This window comes from Cetorhinus maximus, chromosome 8, assembly GCF_964194155.1.
Source record: "Cetorhinus maximus chromosome 8, sCetMax3.hap1.1, whole genome shotgun sequence".
In the NCBI taxonomy this organism is placed as follows: domain Eukaryota; kingdom Metazoa; phylum Chordata; class Chondrichthyes; order Lamniformes; family Cetorhinidae; genus Cetorhinus; species Cetorhinus maximus.
The window spans coordinates 52,942,348-52,968,318 of record NC_135886.1 but is presented as its reverse complement, the minus strand read 5'-3'; the positions used below and the strand labels follow the sequence as shown (position 1 = coordinate 52,968,318).

Sequence of the window (25,971 nt, the reverse complement as noted above, 5' to 3'; positions counted from 1 at the left end):
CCAATTCCACGTTCGTTCTACAAGTTTAGTTAGATTAGTTCTGTTTTCTGTCTCCTCTCCTGAAGGTGCTGATTGACTGGGATACAGTTCTCTGGGTGCCAACAGGGAGTCTCAGTGACTAATAGCCATGGTGGCTATAAAATCGAATCCTCACCCATGGGTTCACTTTCCAGCAGGGATGACATAGATAGTGATCAGGAGCAGGTAGCCAGGCTAACTTCCCCTCTAATGACAGATCACTGGAATTCAGTCAGATTTCCCTGATGGATTTCCGTTTCCCTGTACTTTGGCCCAGGGACAATGAGGTTAATTATGTTGCCGCACAGTTGCCCAAGGTGACCAGCTAGCTCTGCACAGACCAGTGACTGAACCCTGAATCAAAAACTACTTGCATTTACATTTCACCTTTAATGCAGTAAAACATCCCAAAGTGCTTCACCGGAGCAATTATCAAACAAAATCTGACACCGAGACACATAGGAAGATATTAGGGCAGAGCTCTTAAAGGAGGAAAGTGACCCTGAGAAGCAGAGAGATTCAGCGAGGGAATTTCAGAGGCATAGCCACCAACAGTGGGGCGATTAAAATCAGAGATGCTGATTTGAATTTGATGAGCAAAAATAATCTGAGGATTGTGGGGTTGGCTGGATTATAGAGATAGGAAGGGGGTGAGGCCATGGAGGGATTCGAGAACAAGGATGGGAATTTTAACATGGAGGCATTGCTGGAGCGGGAGCCACATTTACCCAGATTGTCAGCAAGGGAGATGACTGGCTGGACATGAGAAACAAGGCCTGTTTATTTGCCAGTATGTGCAGGAACTGGGCTGTCTGTCATTCTCACTTCCATCTCATTCCTTTAACACCCACCTCTGCCCCTCCCAGTGACCTGTCCACAGGTGGCACTACCCAACTGCAGGTCTGACAATGAATCTCCCACACTGGGGGAATGCAGAGCAATGCACGGGAAACTAGGCAGGCAGGAAGAAGTGACAGGAGGTATGGGATTTTTAACCAATGTCTTGTGTTTCAGTTATTTATAGTACCAAACTGTACAGGTTCTTCAAGTACATTGAGAACCGGGAGGTCGCTAAGTTGGTGTTGAAGGACCGAGGGCTAAAGAATATCCGTATTGGAATTGAAGGTGAGCAGGACAGCACTGGTCTTTACTTCTTAGCTTGCAGTCACAGCACAGTGTGGACAGATGTGTTAGTCATCATTTCCCAAAGCTCTCCTAATTCAAGGAGTGTGCCTTTGAATTGCAAAATTGCAGATTTTGCTTACTTAAGAATCAAGAGAAGGAGAAACGAAGAACTACAGATTTCTCTGTTTAACATCAGTAGTGGGGATTGTCAGCAGGGACAACAGTGACTGACAATTGAACAAGTATCAGCTGATCAAGGGTTGGTCATATCTGACAAATCATCAAGTTAAATTATTTGAGGAGTAGAAAGGTCTGTGTCTATGGGTGTCCTTCATATGAACTTTGAGGCATTTTAGACAAGATCTGAGATAATTAGTAAAAGGAAAGTGCATGGAATTGGAGGTAACCTTGTGACATAGATCAGTATTTGGTTGGGATGGGAGTCAGGGAGTAGGAATAAAGGGTCGGTACTCTGATGGAGGGATGTGACAAGTAGCCTTCCCAAGGAACTGTAGTGGAGCTTCACGTTTCACTGTATATATTCATAGCTAGGATGGAGGAATAGAGAATTGTGTATCCAAGTTTAAAAATGACACTAAATTAGGAATTACAGTAAGTTGCATGGATGGGAGCATTTTGAATATTATGTTCTATTCTGGGCACTGCATCTCGGAAAGGATATATTGACCTTGGAGAGGGTGCAACCCAAATTCACCAGAGTAATACCAGAGATAATAGGATTAGGAGGACAAGCGCATAAACAAGTCTTGCACCACCATGAATATAGAAGGTTAAGGGATGATCAGAATGAAGTGTTTTAAGATGACTAAAGGATTCAATAAGGTAAATGAAGAGAAACTATTTTCTTTGGTAAGGGAATCTAGAAAAAGGGGGGGCAGAACCTTTAAGTTAGAATGAGGCCATTCAGGTGTAAAATCAGGAAGCATTTCTTCACCTGAAGGATAGTAGATATCTGAAGCTCTCCCCTCAAAAGGGTGAGGATGCTGGGGTCAGTAGAAATTTTTAAGACAGCAATTGATAGTTGTTTATTGGGTAAGGGTATCGAGGGATGTGGAGCAAAGGCAAGTAAATCGAGTTGAGGTACAGATTGACTAGGATCTCATTGAATGAGTAACAGGCTTGAGGGGCTGAATGGCCTCTTCCTGTTCCATGTGCCTATGAATAGTGGATTAGGCTCAAGGGGCTGAATGCCTTACATCTTATAGCCACAGTATACATATGGCTGGTTATCAACATCCTGGGGGTTACCATTGACCAAAAACTGAACTGGACTAGCCATATAAATACTGTGGCTACAAGAGAATGTCAGAGGCTGGGAATTCTGTGGCAAGTAACTCACCCCCTGTCTCCCCAAAGCCTGTCCACCATCTACAAGACACAAGTCAGGCATGTGATGGATACTCTCCACTTGTCTGGATGAGTACAGCTCCAACAGCACTCAAGAAGCTTGACACCATCCAGGACAAAGCAGCCCACTTGATTGGCACCCCATCCATAAACATTCACTTCCTCCACCACCAATGCACAGTGTGTACCCTCTAAAGAAGAGGTGGTGACATAGTGGTATTGCCACTGGGCTGGTATTCCAGAGACCCAGGGTAGTGTTCTGGGGACCTGGGTTTGAATCCCACATCGGCAGATGGTGGAATTTGAATTCAATAAAAATCTGGAATTAAAAGTATAATGATTACCATGGAACCATTGTCGATTGTGGTAAAAACCCACAATCTGGTTCACTAATGCCTTTAGGGAAGGAAATCTGCCGTCCTTACCTGGTCTGGCCTACATGACTCCAGACCCACAGCAATGTGGTTGACTCTCAATTGCCCTCTGAATAAGGGCAATTAGGGATGGACAACAAATGTTGGCTCAGCCAGTGATGCCCACATCCCATGAACAAATAAAAAAAAATGTACTGCAGTAACTCACCAAGGCTCCTTCGACAGCATTTTCCAAACCTGTGACCACTACCATCTAGATGCAACAGGTAGATGGGAACACCACCACCTGGAAGTTCCCCTCCAAGTCACTCACCATCCTGACTTGGAAATATACCGCCATTCCTTCACTGTCGCTGGGTCAAACTCAGCTTTGAATAAAAACAAAAATACCTGGAAAAACTCAACAAGTCTGACAGCATCTGCGGAGAGGGATACAGTTGACATTTCGAGTCTGTATGACCCTTCATCAGAACTAAGACTTATAGAAATGAGATATATAAAACATATATATATATTTCCTCATTTCTATATGTCTTAGTTCTGATGAAGGGTCATACAGACTCGAAACGTCAACTGTATCCCTCTCCACAGATGTTGTCAGACCTGCTGAGTTTTTCCAGGTATTTTTGTTTTTGTTCTAGATTTCCAGCATCCGCAGTATTTTGCTTTTATCTCAGCCTTGAATATATTCAATGATTCTACCTCCACTGCTCGCTGGGGAAGAGAATTCCACAGGCTAAGAACCCTCGGAGAGAAATAATTTCTCAGTTCTGTCCGAAATGGGAGACCTCTTATTTTTAAACTGTGTCCCTTAGTTCTAGTCTCCCCTACAAGCGGAACCATCTTCCAGTCGAGACCCCTCAGGATCTTATATGTTTCAGTAAGATCACCTCTCATTCTTCTAAACTCCTATGGTTACAGGCCCAACCTGCCAAATTTTTTCCCACTCACTTAACCTGTCTATATCCTTTTGTAGACTCTTTATGTCCTCTTGACAACTTACTTTCCTATCTAGTTTGGTGTCATCAGCAAATTTAGCTACCATATATTTGGTGCCTTCATGCAAGTCACTGATATAGATTGGAAATACTTGAGGTCCCAACACTGATCCCTGCAGTACTCCACTAGTCACATCGTGCTAACCCGAAAATGACCCATTTATCCCTACTCTCTGCTTCCTGTTAGCTAACCAATCCCCTGTCCATGATAATATGTTTCCCCCTTACACTATGAGCTCTTATTTTGTGTAGCAACTTTGATGTGGCAGCTTATCAAATGCCTTTTGGAAATCCAAGTACATCACATCTACAGGTTCCCCTTTATACACATTGTTTGTCACACCTCAAAGAACTCTAATAAATTAGTCAAACACAATTTCCCTTTCACAAAAACATATTGACTCTGCCTGGTTGCATTTTGATTTTCTAAGTGTCCTGCTATAAACTCCTTAATAATGGATTCTAGCATTTCCCTTATGACAGATGTTAGGCTCACTAACTGGTCTATAGTTTCCTGCTTTCTTTCTCATTCTGAAATAGTCCCATGGGATCTTGTACATCAAACTGAAATGGACCTCAGTTTAACAACTCATCTTAAAATGATATCACATTTGACAGCACAGCACACCCTCAGTGTGCAGTGCAGTGCCAGCCTGGATTATCGACTCAAATCTCCAGTGGGGCCTGAGCTCATGACCTTCTGACTCAGAGGTGAGTGCGCTCCCACTGAGCCATGGTTCATGGACAGAAAGGACAGATTTGCACGTTCTGAAGCTCTGCTTATACAAGGTGTGCAAACACAGTTGTAGATGCTAACTCTGTAGTGCATTTGTGCACAGTAGGATGCCAAAAGAGCACAAAAGATGAGTGATCAGTTAATGTGTTTGTGCTCTGTTGCCTAGGTTACCCGACCTGCAAGGAGAAACTGAAGCTGCGGCCTGGGGGCCGTTACGAGGTGATCTATAACTATGTGCAGCGACCTTTCATCCACATGTCCTGGGAAAAGGAAGAGGGGAAGAGCCGGCATGTGGACTTCCAGTGTGTCAGGAGCAGGTCTGTCACCAACCTGGCCACCCCTGCTGATGTTCCACGGGACCACGACATTATGCATCACCCGCAAGTGGACGAGCTCAACATCCTTGGCCCACCACAGGAGCAAGCTGTAGGTGACAGTGCCCAAGAATGACAGAGACCCTGGGGCACAGATGTCACAAATAACATGTAACAAATGCCACAGGAAGACAGGGCTGGAGGAACAGTGCTCCCTGCCCACCCTGTCACTGGAATAAATGAGGACTGTGGTGGTCCATTGGCGACAGCACTATGACAGCAGCTGATGTGATGGCTGGGGGTGTGACACCTGGTCCTTGTGTGCGTGTTGTAGGCTGGTGCTGCATTGCAGGGACACACAGAGTAGTGAACAACGGTATTGAAGGCCTCTCCAGAAGAACTGAATCTTCCACTGGACCCCAACTTTTGGATAGGATGGGAGCAGAGTGATCAGGTGTGGGGGGGTGGGAAACTTTACACAAATGCAAACTCAGACACTTGATTTCTGTATAAACTTCAATGGCTTTGCTCTGATGGGAGGCAGTTGATGATGTAAAGTGGATGTATCACTCCCTGCATTGATATCACAGGTGCTAGTGTTTTGGTGGGGTGGGGGACAGACCTTAGTGTGGCTGCATTCCTTACAGACTCCGATCACTGTACTGTAGGTACTTGTGGCCCTGTCCCTATGTAAATCCATTTATTTTCTCAGTAATAGTGGGGACAAATTGAAGTACAAAATTGAAACCCAGTCTCCTCCCTGTGATGGTTTCCTTTGGGATGGTCACACGTCAAATTGGAATCTTCTGGAAGAAACATTTGGCTATTTGCTTTTGCACTTGGTACAAACTACTCTCAAAGTCCCTGGAGCATACTCACTGTTAGACGACGTGCACACATCACTAAAGGGTCTCACCCCCAGCTTTTATTTCAGTAGAATGTTCCTGTCTGTGATCTCCATACCTCTTGCCTATCTCAGGGAATGAGCAAAGGGCCTGTGACACTGGGGACAGATAATCTGCTGCTGTCCTCCTGTTCACTCAATGATCCACCTTGCTCTGGGGTGTGGGTGTGCCAGAGGCCCAGCTCAGTATCTTCCAAATAGCCCAAGGCTGAGTATTTTTTTTAAATGGTGCAAAACTAAGAACAGTGTAGCTACATAAATCACTAAAATATAATGCATCAGGTACAAAACATAATCCAATGGGCTAATGGAATGTTAGTTTTTCTTTATAATTGGAGGTCTGGAATATAAAGGGGAAGATATGTTGCTACAGCTATACAAAACTCTGGGTAGACCATCTGAAGTCATGTGTAGAGTTCTGGCACCATTCCTTAGGAAGAGGGTATTGGCTTTGGAAGGAATGCTGTGCAGATTCCCCAGCATATCACCAGGGCTCCAAGCATTAGATTGAGGAAAGGTTACATAAACTAGGCTTGTATTTGCTGGAATATAGAAGGTTAAGAGGCGATTTAGTTGAGGCTTTTAGGAGAGAAACTTTTCCAGATGGCAGGGGACCCCAGGACAAATCCCAATCAGACCATTCAGAAGACAGGGTGGAACACTTCTTCATGTAAAGAATGGAAGAAGTTTAAACCTCTCTCCCCAAAAAGCAGTAAGCTCTTAATTTTTAAAAAAAGGAACCAAGGCAGGTAGATGGGTGGGCATGGAGGTAGATATGAATTAGCCATTGAATGGTGGAACAGGCTTGAGGGGTTGAGTGGCCTCCTCCTATTTCTATGTTCTCCACCTGTCTCGTGCAGACTTAAGAGTTACAGTGGCAGTCTCAGCCATTACACTGGTTTCAATGTGCACAGAAATCAATATCATAAATATTCATCATAGCAACAATTACTGGGGAAATGGACCCCAAAACAACCAAGTACAGGGCCATGCCCTGTGCCTGGTGATGTGAACCTCCACATTATGCAGCCAACTCGGTCCAGTCCTTAGCTGCTGGTGTGTGCTTTGACAGCTGGAAGCAGGGCCATGCTCAGGGAGATAAGTGAATCAGCGAGAGGTTTACAGCATTGGAAGTGGCTATTCAGCCCCAGGTGTATATAAACTAACACTCCCCATAGCCTTATATTAGTCCCACTCTCCCCATATCCCTGTATCAATCCCAGACTCATCTCATTCCTCACTCTCTCCGATTGCCCTGGTATCAGTCCAAAAGTAATCTCACCCACTCTCCCATACCCGTGTCTGTACCAAACAAATCCCACTGCCCCTGCTCTCCTTTCAGCCCTCCGTCTTTCTCTGCTTTGATATTTCCCTTAAGATGCAATGGTCTTTGTCCAACAATTTAGTGTTATGATTGAACTAATGATTTGAGTCACTGACTCAACAAACTGTGGACATAGTCTTTCCCAACACACTAGCCAAACCCTTCATTTTTTTTTTTCATTCTCTTAAAATCTCTGCCCCTGTATCTCGAGTCCCTGGCATCATCTTGGGAAATCAGAAATGTTCGTTAAGAAACTGCACACAGTACTCCCAATTATGACCCATATTTGGTATAAATTCATCATTACTCCCTTCATATCAGACAGTTCGACAGGAAACAGCCTCCCAGATCCAGGCCACCATAAAGTGAACTTTCTTTGAAGCTTTTCCCTTTGGAATCTCTTTTCAGCTGAAGGGAGCCATAGAATCTGCAAGTCAAAATATTGCCTACTGGAGGTGACACAGATTCTGGCTCTTCCACATCTGGGACACATCTCTCTGCACATAACCTGTTCCCATTGAACTGTCTCCTATTTGAACAAGAGGTTTGTGGGTCAGGACCTATAAATGACATTTGGGACAGGGTCAACATTGCAACAAATCCAAGTGCTCTGACTGATTCCCACAAAATAGCAGTGTTCAGGTCTGAGGTATTTATAGTGAGTGGAGGCATCGATACAACACAACAAAAGGGTCTGTGTACAGCAACTCTTGAGATACCGAGTTCCCTAATCTCCAATATTGTGCTCATACTGTGAAATATTGCATTGAATTCTGTCAACTGAATATGGCTGTTTTACTCTGTCTCAGCATATGTTTTACTCTGTCCCCAACCATCTGTTACAGAGGCTGATGAGAGAGCTGTCTCTGCCAGTTAATTCTGGTGTAAGATACAACCTCCACATGCCCAGGCAAGGGAGGGTAAAAACCAACCCAGGTTTTCCTCTGGCTCAGCTGTGCACAGGATAAAGGCAGAGCAGTGATGCCTTCCATGGTTGAATGCCCCACAAAGAGCTGGCATCTTCGGCTGGGGAGAGAAGGAAACCAATCTGCCCTTGAAGTAAATACTGAATCCAAAAGCAGACGGGTGGGGGTAAACATACAAAAGGTCTACCTATGTTTCAGCAAGTAGCCAATCTACAGACTGCCTAGGGAGACATGGTAACAATTAGGATTGCTTAATTTAAATGCAGGTTAGATTTCAGGAAGTAAATTTTTGGGATACAATGTAGGAGTAATTGAGACATGACATGCAAGTGTAGCAACTTGAGGAACAAGTGACTCAATCTAAAGTTTCCAAAATTCTTCATACTCGGAGTTCCTCACTTATGTAAGGGTCTGTTGTAAAATAATTAACAGATTTAAAGCTGTGATTAGTCAATAAACTCCATTATCCTTGAATCATGCCAGGGTGGCAGAAGTTAAATTCAATGGAATCTGGTAATTTCTCTGTTTGATTTTGCAAATTAAACAATGTTATAACACTGGGACGCGATGCCAGTTTTATGTTGTGGTGGCAGTCTGTGTGGGCCCACAGAAACTATTCTGATGGACCTGCGGAGTCACGAATAAACTTCACTTGCCCATGTTTGATATCCGCACTCAGATGGGGCTAGAATGCATTCTGGGAAGATTGGAGTTTGATCCTTTCCGTATCTAACGTACATCACCGATGCTGCATATCTTCTCTCCAGCACCCCCTCACCACACTGGAGAATCTCCAAACAAAGTCGCTGATGCACACAACTTGCATTTGGGGGAGATGACAGTTAAACAGCAACTCCATGGAACAACCATTGCTTTTTGGAGCTTTCCTCGGGTTTTATGGTGGCAGTGAATTGCGCAAAGCGGTTTTCACCATCCCAGATATGCTGTGCTCTATTCTTAAAGAATGAACTAGCAATTAAGATGCAGAAATGGATTATTTCCCATACCCACACCTCCCCACCCACAGTAAACAAATGAAACAGAAAACTCCATACAAAGTTTCAAGCAGACTCAGTGATGTTAAGTAAAAGGTTTTATAATACAGTTTTAAACAAAGTAAGTGGCCATCGTAAAAAGCAATACTGCAACTTACACAACACTTACGCCAGGACCTACATGACACAGCCCTTCCTCGGACTGGACTCAGTCTTCCTGCCCACTGGCTTGTCTCGCTCCACCGGGAGTCTGCAGACCCTTGCCTTTCCTTTCCCATCATTTCTCCCATTTGGTACAGAGGCCAGGCCTATCCACACACTCCTACCCCCCACCCAATCCCAGCTACTGAGGCCAGGCTGGAGAATGGTTGCTGCTTAACCCCAGACTGCTGCTGGTCCAGTGTTGCTGACACTGGACTACAGCACATCTAACACCTCCCCAAACAGACCATTTTTCACATGAGACTAGATCAGTGTTTGCAAGCTATTAGACCTTGGGGAAGGCAACACACGCTCACTCTCACACTCCTGACACATTAAAGATTGAGGGTGGGGAATTTCATCGCTAAGTTCAGCCACAGTGCTGTGCGGTAAGCAGCTGCTCCTTGCAAACACAAGATCACTGGCCCTCACAGACCCCCATCCATCACCATACAGTCAGCTTTAGTTTGGGGAGGGACTGAAATAGTTTTCATGATATGTACAAAACCCAGTGAGAGGTTGTGCAGCTCAGGCTAGTTGTTTGTCCCCATATATCAAAGAGGGAAAAATTTCCCTCAATGCCTTTTGTGACTTCCATCAGTGTGTCACTGAGAGGAGCCCCTCCTGCTATTTTGTAGCCTCATAGTCAGCTGTAGAATATGACACAGGAAGATCTGAGTCTCAAAGGGTAACAGAGCACAAAGTGGCAGAACCCAAACAGCATTCAGATTTGAAACTTACTGTTCATCAGTTATGGCAATGAACTACCCATAGAGCTGAAGCAACAGTCACAACTGTGGTCGACTTCGTATTAACTCCATCTATGTACCTCAAACACCAAATAGGGCCATCACTGCTACAGTTAGAATGTGGTTACAGGGAATAAACAGCTCACTAATCCCAGACCAACATCCCCTATTGTGCAGGAAGTGGGGAATCCCTACAAAGACTCAACGCTCGAGTCTGGCGCCAGCCACTTAGAACCTTGACCGTGACCAGTGCTGTAGCTCCACTGCTCTCTGTAACTAGGATTCACCACTCCATTGCAGGAATCTCCAACTCTAACGGGAGAGGGGCAATAATAACCCCACCTAGCACCAGGCCACCATCCGGCTCACACAGTGACACTGACCAACGGGACCCCCAAGGGAAGGAGTCAGCCTGAAGGGGGACAACAAGCTGCACTAGCAAGGTTGAGGGCAGAATGTCTTGTATCACTTCCTCTCTGATTAAGGCCCTGACATAACATTCAACAATCACTTTCACTCAGAATAATGTACAAATTCCACCTATGGCCATTTGCTAGAGACTGCATCAGTGGAACTCCTTTGGAAAGCTATAAGGAAGCAGCAAGTTTGTTTGCACAGCTGAAGTTCATTCTGACCCAGCATAAACAATCAGAACACTGAAGAACTAGACAGCAACTTATTGCCAGGCACAGTGTCAGAATTTCACACTAATCACCGGCCGGCAATTACCATAATATCTGGTCTATAAGCAATAGCTTCGCAGATCTTTCACTTTAGCCCTCGGGGTGTTGACTGAAATGGCACCTGAAAATGCATGAGCATTCTACAAGCTAACGATGGATATACTGGATTTTACAGTAATACTGGACCAGGAAGTTCAACATGACGCAAGATAGAAAGGGGCAAATGAAGTGAAATAAATCAATAAAGGGGAAAATGAAGGGAGATTTTCTAGACGGATTATCTGGGGTATAAACTGCAGTTCCGACTGGCAGCTTGCTGTATGCCTTGCAGTTGGTGCACACACTACGTAATAATAGACCTCAGCTCTGGAAAAAATAATTTTCAGCCAAGCCTGCAAGGGTCCAGGCCCGCTATCCCCCACCCTCATCCAGAGCAATGCAAATAGGGCCAACATCTTCCATACAAGCACAAACACACAACCGGTATTTACAAACAAGAATCATTACAAATGCTTCCCCTATAAAATAATAAAGCTGCATATAGTTAGAAATCAAGGTGAATCCAGCACAGAGCTCATTACGAACCCCATTCAATTAATAAATGCATCTAACTGCAGATAAAAACACATGATGAGAATAGTACCTTGGTGTTTGCAGAGTGCTAGACTGTGGACAATCATTAACAGAAATAGTGAGAGCTGGCACTGCCAGTTTCAGCTCAGCTGTGTCACAGCTGTATTCAGGCAGATGTACACTAACCAGCTGTATTCAGGCAGACGTGCACTTACCAGCTGTATTCGGGTCGATGCACACTAACCAGCTGCATTTGGGCAGGCGTATAATGGTCAGCTGCCTCAACATTGGGCTGCTTTCTACCCATCCTGCACATCACTGTATGCATCATGAATCTGTCGTCACTGCCCTCTGCCCAATACCATCATCTCTCGCTATGAGCAGGAACCACACAGCACTGAAAATTCACTGATAATCACTGCAAAATACTTTCTACACAGGCCCTTGTCATTTTCATTTATGGCGGGGGGGGGGTCGGGTCGGTGTGGGGCGGGCGGGGGGAGAAGGGAAGAAAGGAGGGTGACATACCCCTGCCCCAGCTACCAGGGAGCACGCAGTGAAGGGAACACCATGTAGAGCCACAATGGATGCACTTGCTGGTAAAAGTTTGCTCTATCAGCCACTAGCAGCTGAACTGGACACAGCAGAATCAGGCAGGAGTAGCACCCAGCCTTTGACCGGCAGTGCATGTGAATGAAAGGCAGAGGCTCAGAAACTCCAGATGTGTGTCGCAGGAATCCCATCGAGTCCTCTGCTGCCAATGCTGCTGGTTCAGACATGTGCTGCCCGAGCTTCAGGGCTGCTTTGAGTCTAATATCAGCACCTGCCGCCCAGCGAGAGAGATTATAAGGGATATCTGGATATTAGGAATAAAATCTGAGTAATTTCTCAGTCCTTCACAACTGTCACTATCCTCGGCAGTAAGGCTCCACCAACGGACCAATCGAGTTGCTAAGAAAAATAGGCACTAAAGCAGTGACGTTAGCCCCTGGGGTCAAAGTTCATCACTTCCCAGACTTCATGTAGGAAGGAATGGCTCCACGGGCGGTCAGTCCCTCAAATCGTTTATAGGTGTAGTTGATGAAAACCCAGTCCTTGTTTTTGTAGTCTGTCTCTGAGTGGTTACTCACTGCAACTGGAGAAAAGGAGAATGTGAGAAGCAACATAAAACACAGGAGGCAGCTTTGAGAACAGAGCAATAGATTGCTGCTTTATTTGTACAATCAGCAAGCTCCACCATTCACCCTCCTCTCCTTTCATAAAACTGCCCGGTCCCAGTTAACTACAGCCCCAAACAGCAAGCTCCAGTTAACAGCACAACCCCATATAACATGTGCTCCCACTTCTGCACATAAAAGCAGCTGCATCTTTCGGGACCTCGGACAGATTACCGTGTGCAGTGTTGTCACTGGGTTTATTTGGTGTAAATACTTAACAGGGATAATTCATCAAGCCGATAGAATTAGGCAGATGCCGGGCAATTTCTGGACACTGTTAATTTTAGAGGGTGGACGCATTCGGGTACTTGCAGCACCACTAACCCAGCAGAGGTCAGCTTGCCCAGTATTGACTGTTTTAAACCTGCCTTGAGCAGCTAAGCAAGGTCACCCATCAGGGGAGATGGTGTGAGATACTTGGAATTATCACTGCAGATAAATCTACCCACTGGAGAGTACTCCACACTCACCAGCATTTTCCTTAAACAGCTCCAAATGGAAGAACAGATTCTGTAATATTTCAGCTTGGTGCCCTTCACAGTTCAAGTGGTCATGGTGTGAAGATTTTAGTCAGTGATTTACACTCTGGTGTGAAGATTTTAGTCAGTGATTTACACTCTGGTGTGAAGATTTTAGTCAGTGATTTACACTCTGGTGTGAAGATTTTAGTCAGTGATTTACACTCTGGTGTGAAGATTTTAGTCAGTGATTTACACTCTGGTGTGAAGATTTTAGTCAGTGATTTACACTCTGGTGTGAAGATTTTAGTCAGTGATTTACACTCTGGTGTGAAGATTTTAGTCAGTGATTTACACTCTGGTGTGAAGATTTTAGTCAGTGATTTACACTCTGGTGTGAAGATTTTAGTCAGTGATTTACACTCTGGTGTGAAGACTCACCCAGTGATTTACACTCTGGTGTGAAGACTCACCCAGTGATTTACACTCTGGTGTGAAGACTCACCCAGTGATTTACACTCTGGTGTGAAGACTCACCCAGTGATTTACACTCTGGTGTGAAGACTCACCCAGTGATTTACAAGCTGGTGTGAAGACTCACCCAGTGATTTACACTCTGGTGTGAAGACTCACCCAGTGATTTACACTCTGGTGTGAAGACTCACCCAGTGATTTACACTCTGGTGTGAAGACTCACCCAGTGATTTACACTCTGGTGTGAAGACTCACCCAGTGATTTACACTCTGGTGTGAAGACTCACCCAGTGATTTACACTCTGGTGTGAAGACTCACCCAGTGATTTACACTCTGGTGTGAAGACTCACCCAGTGATTTACACTCTGGTGTGAAGACTCACCCAGTGATTTACACTCTGGTGTGAAGACTCACCCAGTGATTTACACTCTGGTGTGAAGACTCACCCAGTGATTTACACTCTGGTGTGAAGACTCACCCAGTGATTTACACTCTGGTGTGAAGACTCACCCAGTGATTTACACTCTGGTGTGAAGACTCACCCAGTGACTTACACTCTGGTGTGAAGACTCACCCAGTGATTTACACTCTGGTGTGAAGACTTATCCAGTGATTTACACTCTGGTGTGAAGACTTACCCAGTGATTTACACTCTGGTGTGAAGACTTACCCAGTGATTTACACTCTGGTGTGAAGACTTATCCAGTGATTTACACTCTGGTGTGAAGACTTACCCAGTGATTTACACTCTGGTGTGAAGACTTACCCAGTGATTTACACTCTGGTGTGAAGACTTACCCAGTGATTTACACTCCGGTATGTAGATTTAACCAGTGATTTACACGATTTAGCCAGTGATTTACATTCCGGTACGTAGATTTAACCAGTGATTTACACTCCGGTGTGAAGATTTAACCAGTGATTTACACTCCGGTGTGAAGCTTTAGCCAGTGATTTACACTCCCCGTGAGAAGCTTTAGCCAGTGGTTTACACTCCGGTGTGAAGATTTAGCCAGTGGTTTACACTCCAGTGTGAAGATTTAGCCAGTGATTTACACTCCCCATGTGAAGATTTAGCCAGTGATTTACACTCCCCATGTGAAGATTTAGCCAGTGATTTACACTCTCGTGTGAAGATTTAGCCAGTGATTTACACTCTCGTGTGAAGATTTAGCCAGTGGTTTACACCCTCAGAATCCCAGTGACAACACTGATTAGACAAAGAACCAAACTGTAAGTTGCAAAACCATTAGCTGACAGAGGTTAGTTGCATTTAAATATACCACCTCCACTGTTAACTGGCTGTTACTTACGCATGGAGAGGTTAGAAGCAGTTGAAAACAAGGTAGCACCAGAAATGTACTGACTGAGTTAGAAGAACATACTTTGGCACCAGATGACACTGGTGGCATTCGCGCTGGCCCCCATACATTACGAGTGGTCATTCAATGACCTCCTTGTTTCTCCTTCCACAATGCATAATATTTCTAAACCAAAGGGCTTGGGTGGGCCAGTGCCGCCTGACTGATGCCCCCCCCCACCATCAGAGGGACAGTCTGCCCATCTTTCCTCCCTGAATATTACCTATTGGACCAGGTGCCGTTCCAGAGGAGGCGGCCAGAACTCCAGCAGATCGCTCCTCCCGGTGCACCAGCACTGCCATGGGTTTGGCATCCCTCTCTAGTCTCCAAATCATTGAATGAGATTTGCCCCTCTATCTGGGACTTTCCTGCCACTGGTCGGAGGTCTGACTATTGTAAATGTGCTGAATGCTGCCCCATGGCGCAGTTTGTTAACGGCAGTGAGTAGAGTGGGGGCTGCTCCCAGGTTTGACCCCCAGCCTCTGGAGGGTAACTGGTTCTCACAATCAAGGTAATACAATTGGTCTCATGCTTGGTAAAAGGAGTGGGTAATATTAACTCATTAAGGCATTGTCCTGCAAGACTGAGCAATCATATTCAGTAAAGGAGTGGAGCCAAGGGGAGCAAGAGCAGCGAGGGGTTTTAGACACTAAAGCAATTGCTTAATTCAAGGGAACGGGACTCAGAAGATACCCTGGGCATCAAGGGATCACCAAGTGGAAAGGTCACAGCGGGGTGTGCTTTAAAACATACCGACGGAGGGGAGAGGGAACAGCCCCACAATAAATAGAATTGGTAAGTTCAAATGTCAGCAGGTCTTTCCTACACCTCGGGGACCAGAGAAACAACGAGGTTATAAAATGGCTGCCCCACATGAAGCCAGCTGTGCGGTAAAGTATAGGACCACGAGATTTTAGTAAGGGTTGAGGGGAATAAAATGCTGGTTACCTGTCTTAGAGGACAGACACTTCTTACCACTACTTTCTAGCCCTGCCTGTGACACTCCTGGAGAAGAATAGCAGAAAGCACTGCGTCATATTCGAACACATCAGCTTCATGTAAACACAGCAATTCCAGTGTGGGACATCAGGATGGGCACAGCAAGTGCAACACTATTTACTGCAGCAGCAGGAGGACTGTCAGGCTACACACAGTCCCTCCTTCCATCAGGTACAGATTTCACTCCACACACCATTACTGAAGGCATCGATGGAGTAACAATGTTTTAATTAACGCTCAAACACATTACCTGAAAGGGCTGTGGGATCAGATTCAAAACAAACTTTCAAAAAGGATTTGGATAAATATTTGAAGTGGAAAAATATACTGGGTTACGGGGATAGACACATGATGGGCCCAATGGCCATCAACTACACTCTACAATTTTAACAAAATGGGGTTAGAAGAGGCACTCTGATTGCTCCCACAGGTACATGGGAAATTGATTTTAGTGTTTACAAGTGGACAGCTTCTGTTGTCCCAACACTCACTCTCTTCACCATGCTCCATTGTCACAGGCACTGTCTGGGATAGTGGCTCTCAGCACTGGGTACCTGGAACTAGGCAGCATGGAATGAGAAAACATCAAAACTGATGACTCCATCAGAGCAGTAGAAATGCTACCTCAGGACATCTGCATTAAATTATTTTTTTATATTCGTCCATGGGATATGGGTCTTACTGGAGCCAGCATTTATTTCCCACCTGTAATTGCCCTTGTTCAGAGGGCATTTAAGAGTCAACCATATTGCTACGGGTCTGGAGTCACATGTAAGCCAGACCATGTAAGGACGGCAGATTTCCTTCCCTAAAGGACATTAGTGAACCAGATGGGTTTTTACAACAATCAGCAATGGTCATCATCAGGCTTTTAATTACAGGTTTTTTTATAAGATTCAAATTTCTGCCACGGTGGGATTCGAACCTGGGGTCCCCAGATCATTACTCTGGGTCTCTGGAATACTAGTCCAGTGACAATACCACTATGCCACCGCCTTTAGGCTCAAGAGACATGCTACCTCCTCCAGCCCCTCCTTGTGTGGACTATCAGGTCCTTGCACCCCAGTAGCACACATTACTTTAGTTTGAACCCCTCAGCCTGGGAGGGGTTTGGGGGGAGGGGGGGTGCATTGGGTGTCAGTCAGGCTGGGGACAGGGAGTGCAGGGAGTGGGAGGTGTTAAGGCGACAGGCTGGGATCGAGGATGAGGTCAGAAGTCAGCCTGGGTCCCCACTCCAGAGTCGCTATACAACAGCCCTGACTTGAAAGTGTACTTGTGAGAGGCGATTAGAATCAGCCTCAGCTGACTTCACAGGGATAGTTGGACACAGAGCCAAACATCAACAAGCTGTCCAAAGGGATTCGCACTGACAGACTTTGGCTCTGTAATGTGTATCTAACAGATCATCTACCAGAAATAAGTAATCTGTAACAAACACTTCTAATGCAATAAGGTTCTGATAAGGCAAGGGCCTACAGTTCCAAAGATTTAGCATTGATCTTCTGATCATTAACGAAATCTCTCCCTGAAGCTACACAGTGGTCTTACCTGGTTGCAAGATGTCCGAATCAGGAAATTCATCAAAGTTTGACGTATCATCAATACTCTTTATTTCAATGCAGATAGCTGCTGGTCTCTCCCTGTCAGGCAAGAGATTGCATTAGAAACTGGGAAATGCTGAAAAAAAATGGAGACAGAGGTAGCAGGAATCATGGAGAAAACAGAGCATTAAGCTTCACTGGGGATGTGGCAGCTTCATCATACAGGCACAGAGAAGGCCAGCAGCCTGCAGGGATCAGTGTATCATACCCCATATGCCAGCAACCTGCACGGATCAGTGAGTCATACCCCATTCACCAGCAGTCTGCAGGAATCAATATATCAGCTGAGCTAGCTGAAGTGAACTGGGAAACTAGGCTAGAGGATAGATCAATAGAGAAGCAGTTGCAAACATTTAAGGGGATATTTCAGGGTATTCAGAATAAGTACATTCCTACTATAAAGAAAAATTCTAAGGGGGAGGACCCACCATCTGTGGTTAAGGAAAGCACCAAACTTAAGGAAAAAGCATAAACTCTGCAAAGATGAGTGGCAGGGCAGATGACTGAACAGAATATAAAGAATGGCAGAGAATGACTAAAACGTTAACCAGGAGAAAGAAATTAGCTTGAAAGGGGGCTAGCTAGAAATGTAAAAATGGATAGCAAGAGTTTCTACAGGTATTTAAAAAAGGAAAGGAGTAAGTAAAGTGAGTGTTGGTCCTCTAGAGAGTAACAGTGGGGAGTTAATAGTAGAAAATAAGGAAATGAAGGAAGAAATGAACAAATATTTTGCTTGTGTGTTCACTATAGAGGATACAAACATTCCAGTAATAGCTGCAAATCAGGAGGTGAATGGGAGAAAGGAACTTGGTGAAATTGAAATCACTAGGGAAATGGTACTGAGCAAATTGATGGAGCTGCAGGCTGGCAAGTCTCCGGGTCCTGATAGACTACATCCTAGGGTCTTAAAAGAGGCAGCTAATGAGGTAGTCGATGCGCTGGTGTTAATTTTCTAAAATTCGCTAGATTCTGGAAAGGTTCCATCGGCTTGGAAAGCAGCAAACATAACCCCTCTATTCAAGAATAGAGGAAACTATAGGCCAGTTAGTTTGATGTCTGTTGTGGGGAAGATGTTAGATCGATCATTAAGGAGGTTATAGCTGGACACTTAGAAAAGCCAGCATGGTTTTGTGAAAGGAAAATCACGTTTAACCAATTTATTGGAGTTTTTTTTGAAGGAGTAACATGCACAGTGGATAAAGGGGAGCCTCCAGAAGGCATTTGAGTAGGTGCCACATCAAAGGAAAATAAAAGCGCATGATGTAGGGGGTAACATATTAGCATGGATAGAAGATTGGCTGGCTGGCAGAGAGTATGCATAAATGGGTCTTTTTCGGATTCGCTGGGTGTGACGAGTGAAGACCCACAGGGGTCTGTGCTGGGACCTCAACTTTTTATAATTTATATCAATGACTTAGATGAGAGGAGTGAAGACATGGTAGTTAAATTTGCAGATGACACAAAGAAAGTTAGGAAAGTATGTTGTGTGGAGGACATGAGGAGGTTGCAGATGGATATAGATCGGTAGAGTGAGTGGGCAAAGATGTGGCAAATGGAGTTTAATGTGGGAAAATGTGAAGTTGTTCACTTTGGCAGGAAGAACAAAAAAGCAGAGTATTACTTAAATGGAGAACAGCTGCATAATTCTGAGGTGCAGAGGGCTCAAGGTGTTCAAGTACATGAGTCACAAAAAGTTATATGCAGGTACAGCAAGTAATTAAGAAGGCTAATGCAATCTATCCTTTATTACAAGAGGGATTGAACATAAAAGTAAGGATGTTATGCTTCAGATACATAGGGCATTGGTGAGACCACATCTAAAATACTGTGTGCAGTTTTGGTCTCCTTATTTAAGGAAGGATGTAAATGCATTGGAGGCAGATCAAGAGGAGGTTTACTAGATTGATATCTGGAATGAGTGGGTTGTCTTATGAGGAAAGGTTGGACAGACTGGGCTTGTTTCCACTGGAGTTTAGAAGAGTGAGGGGTGATTTGATTGAAGTATACAAGATCCTGAATGTCCTTGACAAAGGTGGACATCGAAAGGATGTTTCCTCTTGTGGGCGAGTCCAGAACAAGGGGGCACTGTTATAAAATTAGGGGTTGTCCTTTTAGGACAGAGATGAGAAGAAATTTTTTCTCAGAGGGTTGTGTGACTTTGGAATTCTCTGCCTCAGAAGGTGGTGGAGGCAGGGTCATTGAATATTTTTAAGGTAGAGGTAGGTTGATTCCCTTGCCTAACAAGAATCTAAGGTTATTGGGGTTAGATGGGAATGTGGAAATTGAAACACAAGATCATCAGCCTTGACCTTATTGAATGGCGCAGCAGGTTCGGGGGGGCCGAATGGTCTACTCGTGTTCCTATTTTTTATGTTCTTATATCATACCCCATACACCAGCAGTCTTCAGGGATCAGTGTATCACACCCCATACACCAGCAGTCTGCAGGGATCAGTGTTTTAAACACCATACACCAGCAGTCCAGATGGATCAGTGTTTCATACCCCATACACCAGCAGTCTACAAGGATCAGTGTTTCATACCCCATATACCAGCAGTCTACAGGGATCAGTGTATCAGACCCCATACACCAGCAGTCTACAGGGATCAGTGTATCATACCCCATACACCAGCAGTCTGCAGGGATCAATATTTCATACCCCGTACACCAGCAGTCTACAGCAATCAGTGTATCATACCCCATACACCAGCAGTCTACAGGGATCAGTGTATCATACCCCATATACCAGCAGTCTGCAGGGATCAGTGTATCATACCCCATACACCAGCAGTCTACAGGGATCAGTGTATCATACCCCATACACAAGCAGTCTGCAGGGATCAGTGTATCATACCCCATACACCAGCAGTCTACAGGAATCAATCAGTGTTTCATACCCCATACACCAGCAGTCTACAGGGATCAGTGTATCATACCCCATACACCAGCAGTCTACAGGGATCAGTGTATCATACCCCATACACCAGCAGTCTACAGGGATCAATCAGTGTATCATACCCCATACACCAGTAGTCTACAGGGATCAGTGTTTCATACCCCATACACCAGCAGTCTACAGGGATCAGTGTTTCATACCCCATACACCAGCAGTCTACAGGGACCAGTGTTTCATACCCCATACACCAGCAGTCTACAGGGATCAGTGTATCATACCCCATACACCAGCAGTCTACAGCAATCAGTGTATCATACCCCATACACCAGCAGTCTACAGGGATCAGTGTATCATACCCCATATACCAGCAGTCTGCAGGGATCAGTGTATCATACCCCATACACCAGCAGTCTACAGGGATCAGTGTATCATACCCCATACACAAGCAGTCTGCAGGGATCAGTGTATCATACCCCATACACCAGCAGTCTACAGGAATCAATCAGTGTTTCATACCCCATACACCAGCAGTCTACAGGGATCAGTGTATCATACCCCATACACCAGCAGTCTACAGGGATCAGTGTATCATACCCCATAACACCAGCAGTCTACAGGGATCAGTGTATCATACCCCCATACACCAGCAGTCTACAGGGATCAGTGTATCATACCCCATACACCAGCAGTCTACAGGGATCAGTGTATCATACCCCATACACCAGCAGTCTACAGGGATCAATCAGTGTATCATACCCCATACACCAGCAGTCTACAGGGATCAGTGTTTCATACCCCATACACCAGCAGTCTACAGGGATCAGTGTTTCATACCCCATACACCAGCAGTCTACAGGGACCAGTGTTTCATACCCCATACACCAGCAGTCTACAGGGATCAGTGTATCATACCCCATACACCAGCAGTCTACAGGGATCAGTGTATCATACCCCATACACCAGCAGTCTGCAGGAATCAATCAGTGTTTCATACCCCATACACCAGCAGTCTACAGGGATCAGTGTATCATACCCCATACACCAGCAGTCTACAGGGATCAGTGTATCATACCCCATACACCTGCAGGGATCAATCAGTGTTTCATACCCCATACACCAGCAGTCTACAGGGATCAGTGTATCATACCCCATACACCAGCAGTCTACAGGGATCAGTGTATCATACCCCATACACCTGCAGGGATCAATCAGTGTTTCATACCCCATACACCAGCAGTCTACAGGGATCAGTGTTTCATACCCAATACACTAGCAGTTTTCAGGGATCAGTGTATCATACCCCATACACCAGCAGCCTCTGGTTGTGGGGAGTGCACTGTGCAAGGAGGAAGCCAGATGATTCTCCAGAATGGGGACAGTCAGCGGGAGGAAAGCCACAGATAAATAAGTCTCTGCAGTAAAGCGGGTAAGGTCTGCACACTCCCAGTACAGGGCTGAAGGACCAAAACACTGCTCTAACAGGCAGGCAGCTCCACATCTGGATCTTGCCAGGTGAATCTTTCTCCTACCTGATGTGCTCCCAGTCAACACATTCAAAGAACAAATTGCTCTTCACATCTTCCACTCCATTGGCCCCGATTCTCGTCTCCGATTCACAGCAGAACCTAAAGGATCATAGATTACAGCAGAGTGAGAGCAGATGCACAAACACAACCCACATCAGGCTCTTTGAATAGGGTCACAGTGACAATAACCACTCAGGATTGGTGGGGGGGGGGGGGGGGGGGGGGGGGGTGCTGCTGCCATGGTGGCTGGGTTGGCAGAGAGGGTGGGGGGAAAGAGAGGCGTGGACGTCACATTCCAGTAAACTAAACTCAATCTCTTAACAGTGGCAACTCTTGCTGGGGTTCATATCCACAGGCAACAGCACCCATTCTTTATCTCACTCAAGTGGCCATTTATCATGTGAGTCAATACAAGGGTTATTAAACTACAACAGCCATCAGAGCCTGGTCCACCCCTGTGTTCACTTGACATACCACACACATGCTGTGTCCAGCAGGAGTCATCAGGTAATGATCAGGACTGGAGACCCTGACGCAGCCAAACCCAGGTTCACTGAGACTAACTATGGTGACATTAAAGCTAGGGGCCAGGCAATATCAGAATAAAACTGCAGTCTGAGGCTGATACCAATGGTTCCCACATCGGGACTGTGCGTTCTACCAAAGAATCAAGGGTGACTTAATTGAAACCGAAACTCAGCAAAGGGAAGCTGGTAATGAAAACAAGGTGGTGAGCCCAGTTACACCTGACATGGCATCAGATAGTAATAGACAGCTTTGAGGATACTTCTGACCACTGTATATGGCAATTTTAGTTACTCTGCCCCAGGGCAGGTACAGCATGGGGTTAGATACAGAGTAAAGCTCCTTCTACACTGTTGCAGGTGCGGGAGCAGTCAGAAAGAAGTGCAATGTTATTTTCTATACTCTTTACCTCAGAATCAAGTCCTTGGCTTTCTCTGAAATGGGAACCTCTGGTGGGAATGTGAGGGTCTCCCTCCAGTTCATCACTTTCTTGTATGTCTCCTGAGGGGTCTCTGAACAGAAAGGTGGGTAGCCTGAAAAATAAGCAGAATTTAAGGCAGGACCTTGTCGATAGGATGAAACGAGTTCATAGGTAGTGTGCAACTTGCAGGATGTGTACAGTGACCACACTGACCGCTCCAGGGTGACCCTGTGTTATTTCTCCCCCAAGCAAAAGGGACACACTTAGTCTCAGCCTCCTGAGGCAGCAGGCTCTGCAGTATACCATGCATACCAAAAAGACGTTTCAACAGGCAGCAGGACCTGTTCAAAGGGAAGTTGCAATACACATACACATGCTGCACCAGTGGAACACCACCACCTGGAAGTTCCCCTCCAAGCCACTCACCATCCTGACATGGAAATATATCGCTGCTCTTTCACTGTCGCTGGGTCAAAATCCTGGAAATCCCTACCTAACAGCACTGTGGGTATACCTACACCACATGGACTGCAGCGGTTCAAGAAGACAGCTTACCACCACCTTCTCAAGGGCAATTAGGGATGGTCAATAAATGCTGGCCTGGCCAGCAATGCCCACATCCCATTAATGAATTTTTAAAAATTTACCACTCACCTATACTGCCCGCCTACTGACCCACTGCGCGCTGGTACTGCCCACCTACTGACCCACTGCGCGCTGGTACTGCACCTACCCGCCATTCCACCGCGCGCCTGCCACCCGTACTGCAAGTGCAACTGCCACTGCACCCACACCTGCCACCATGTGCCCTTACTGCACCCACACCCGCTACCATGCACCTGTACTGCACCCACGCCCACCACCATGCACCTGTACTGCACCCACGCCCACCACCAAGCACCTGTACTGCACCCACCCCCACTACCATGCACCTGTACTGCACCCACGCCCACCACCATGCACCTGTACTGCACCCACCCCCACCACCATGCACCTGTACTGCACCCACACCCACCACCATGCACCTGTACTGCACCCACGCCCACCACCATGCACCTGTACTGCACCGCCTGCCGTCATGCACCTGTACTGCACCCACGCCTGCCACCATGCACCTGTACTGCACCCACGCCCATCACCATGCACCTGTACTGCACCCACGCCCACCACCATGCACCTGTACTGCACCCACGCCCACCACCATGCATCTGTACTGCACCCACGCCCACCTCCATGCACCTGTACTGCACCCACGCCCACCTCCATGCGCCTGTACAGCACCCACACCCACCACCATGCACCTGTACTGCACCCACATCCACCACCATGCATCCGTACTGCACCCACGCCCACCTCCATGCACCTGTACTGCACCCACACCCACCTCCATGCACCTGTACTGCACCCACGCCCACCACCATGCACCTGTACTGCACCCACACCCACCACCATGCACCCATGCCCACCATGCACCTGTACTGCACCGCCTGCCGCCATGCACCTGTACTGCACCCACGCCCACCACCATGCACCTGTACTGCACCCACACCCACCACCACGCATCTGAAAAGGAAAGAATTTCTCTTTCTTTGCCAGACCTGTAGACAGGAGCACCCTTACCGATCAGCATTTCGTACATAATAACCCCAAGTGACCACCAGTCGCAAAGTTTGTTGTAACCGGTCTGCATGAACACCTCAGGCGCTATGTAATCTGGAGTCCCCACGGTAGAGAAGGCCTGAAGGTAAGGGTGAGAAATAAGACAGATCCATTAGGGAATAAAGGATTGGAATTAAAAACATCCCTTAGCTTCATATTAATGTGTGTCTGCCACTTATCGTGCAACTTGAGCTAAGTTTCACAAGCTCCAGGGACACACATGGGTGTCGGAGTGCAGACAAAAGGTCTGACAAGTTGTTTCATCTGCACCCTTGTGTCAGTCCATAAATTATAATGAAACTCTGCCACTTGACATCATTCCCCTAACCCCCTACAAAGCCTGATGGCTGATAAACAATAGAACATATCACAGGCCAACAGGTCAGTAAACTACCATTCCCTTGCAAAACTGGCCTCCCTCTCACACCATAGGAACATGCCAAACAAATTCAGGTGGCTTCCAGCACTGACGTAGCAAAGGCATTGTCCTTCGCGAGTTAAAAATCTCCATCACACATCAAGCTCATCTGTTGTACAGTCAGGACTCTCAGGTCACTGACTTTAAACCAAAACTAATGGCAACAAAGCATTTTTCCCAGTTAAAAAAAAGTTAAAGTTCTCACAAAGTGGTTCCAATGATAAGAACATTATTCATGAAACTTCAAAGCGGAACCTGTGGGCAAACTCCCAGCAATTCAAACACAACCGCTGCAACAAGCACTCAAATCAAATTTTCCAGGTATTTTTGTTTTTGTTTCGGATTTCCAGCATCTGCAGTTTTTTGCTTTTAGCACTCAAATAGAATTCAGGCTGAAGCTTGGGCTGAGTTATTGCAAGGTGTGATTAACTAATTGGTAACCTGGGGACATGGGATTAACTAATTAGGTGAACAAGCAGGTTCAATAACTTTGGGGGTTTATACCAGTTGGGGAAAGATTAGATGCAGCACAAGTGACCTGCCTCATGGTGTTTCTGTTCAGCACTCTGCCCTCGGAGCCCAGTGAGTGAGACAATACTGAAGATGTGGAGAGGATAAAGAACAAAGTTTGGGGTTTTAAAGCTTACAGTACAGGTTGAACTGATATCACCTGGGATTCCATGTGGAATAGACTGACACAGATTGAGGCTTTTATCAAGTTGTACAATCTGCCCACATACTGACCAGCACCATTTTAACTGCCCTTTTCATTCCTCGGAGACATAAGGGTGTACTCTGGGGATGAAGGTGCAGCCCTCGGTCAGAACGCATGCACCTGGGGCCAATCAATATTCAAGCCACCTCCTCATACCTCCTCCTGGTCACATGGTAACTCCCCGTACTCACTAGCTGCCGCCGGTTCCTCTTCCATGTTTCTGCTTTCCGCTTAGAGTTCATGTTCTGGAACGCTAAGAGAGAGGATAGTTTAGGACACACGTCAGATCATCACAAAGCATTAGGGCAGCAAAGCTGGGATTTAATCCCTCCAGTAGCAAGCTTAAAGACAAGACACACCATGACTATGATGGCCCACACTTGTTGAAAGCATCACGCAGTGCAGTACTGA

General features: G+C 46.0%; 2 protein-coding genes across 14 annotated transcripts in view; one reads left to right on the top strand and one right to left on the bottom strand.

Annotated features, from left to right (window-relative positions):
* The window catches only part of LOC144683635 (BTB/POZ domain-containing protein KCTD20-like), a 71,593-nt gene extending 62,802 nt beyond the window's left edge, over positions 1-8,791 (top strand). For 9 of the 10 annotated variants that reach the window (XM_078546868.1, XM_078546864.1, XM_078546861.1 and 6 more), the window contains 2 exons: positions 1,033-1,143; positions 4,786-8,791. In XM_078546868.1, the coding sequence (XP_078402994.1) occupies positions 1,033-1,143; positions 4,786-5,069 (395 nt within the window). In that variant the 3' untranslated portion in view covers positions 5,070-8,791. The remainder of the gene's footprint in view (positions 1-1,032; positions 1,144-4,785) is intronic. The other variant, XM_078546863.1, reaches the window with a different exon arrangement.
* A 374-nt stretch (positions 8,792-9,165) lies between these two features.
* Positions 9,166-25,971, bottom strand: part of LOC144683633 (serine/threonine-protein kinase 38) — a 78,701-nt gene continuing 61,895 nt past the window's right edge. For 3 of the 4 annotated variants that reach the window (XM_078546854.1, XM_078546855.1, XM_078546856.1), the window contains 7 exons: positions 25,752-25,813; positions 24,389-24,506; positions 22,757-22,880; positions 21,826-21,921; positions 17,347-17,438; positions 15,748-15,804; positions 9,166-12,423 (listed from right to left, as the gene is read on the bottom strand). In XM_078546854.1, the coding sequence (XP_078402980.1) occupies positions 12,293-12,423; positions 15,748-15,804; positions 17,347-17,438; positions 21,826-21,921; positions 22,757-22,880; positions 24,389-24,506; positions 25,752-25,813 (680 nt within the window). In that variant the 3' untranslated portion in view covers positions 9,166-12,292. The remainder of the gene's footprint in view (positions 12,424-15,747; positions 15,805-17,346; positions 17,439-21,825; positions 21,922-22,756; positions 22,881-24,388; positions 24,507-25,751; positions 25,814-25,971) is intronic. The other variant, XM_078546853.1, reaches the window with a different exon arrangement.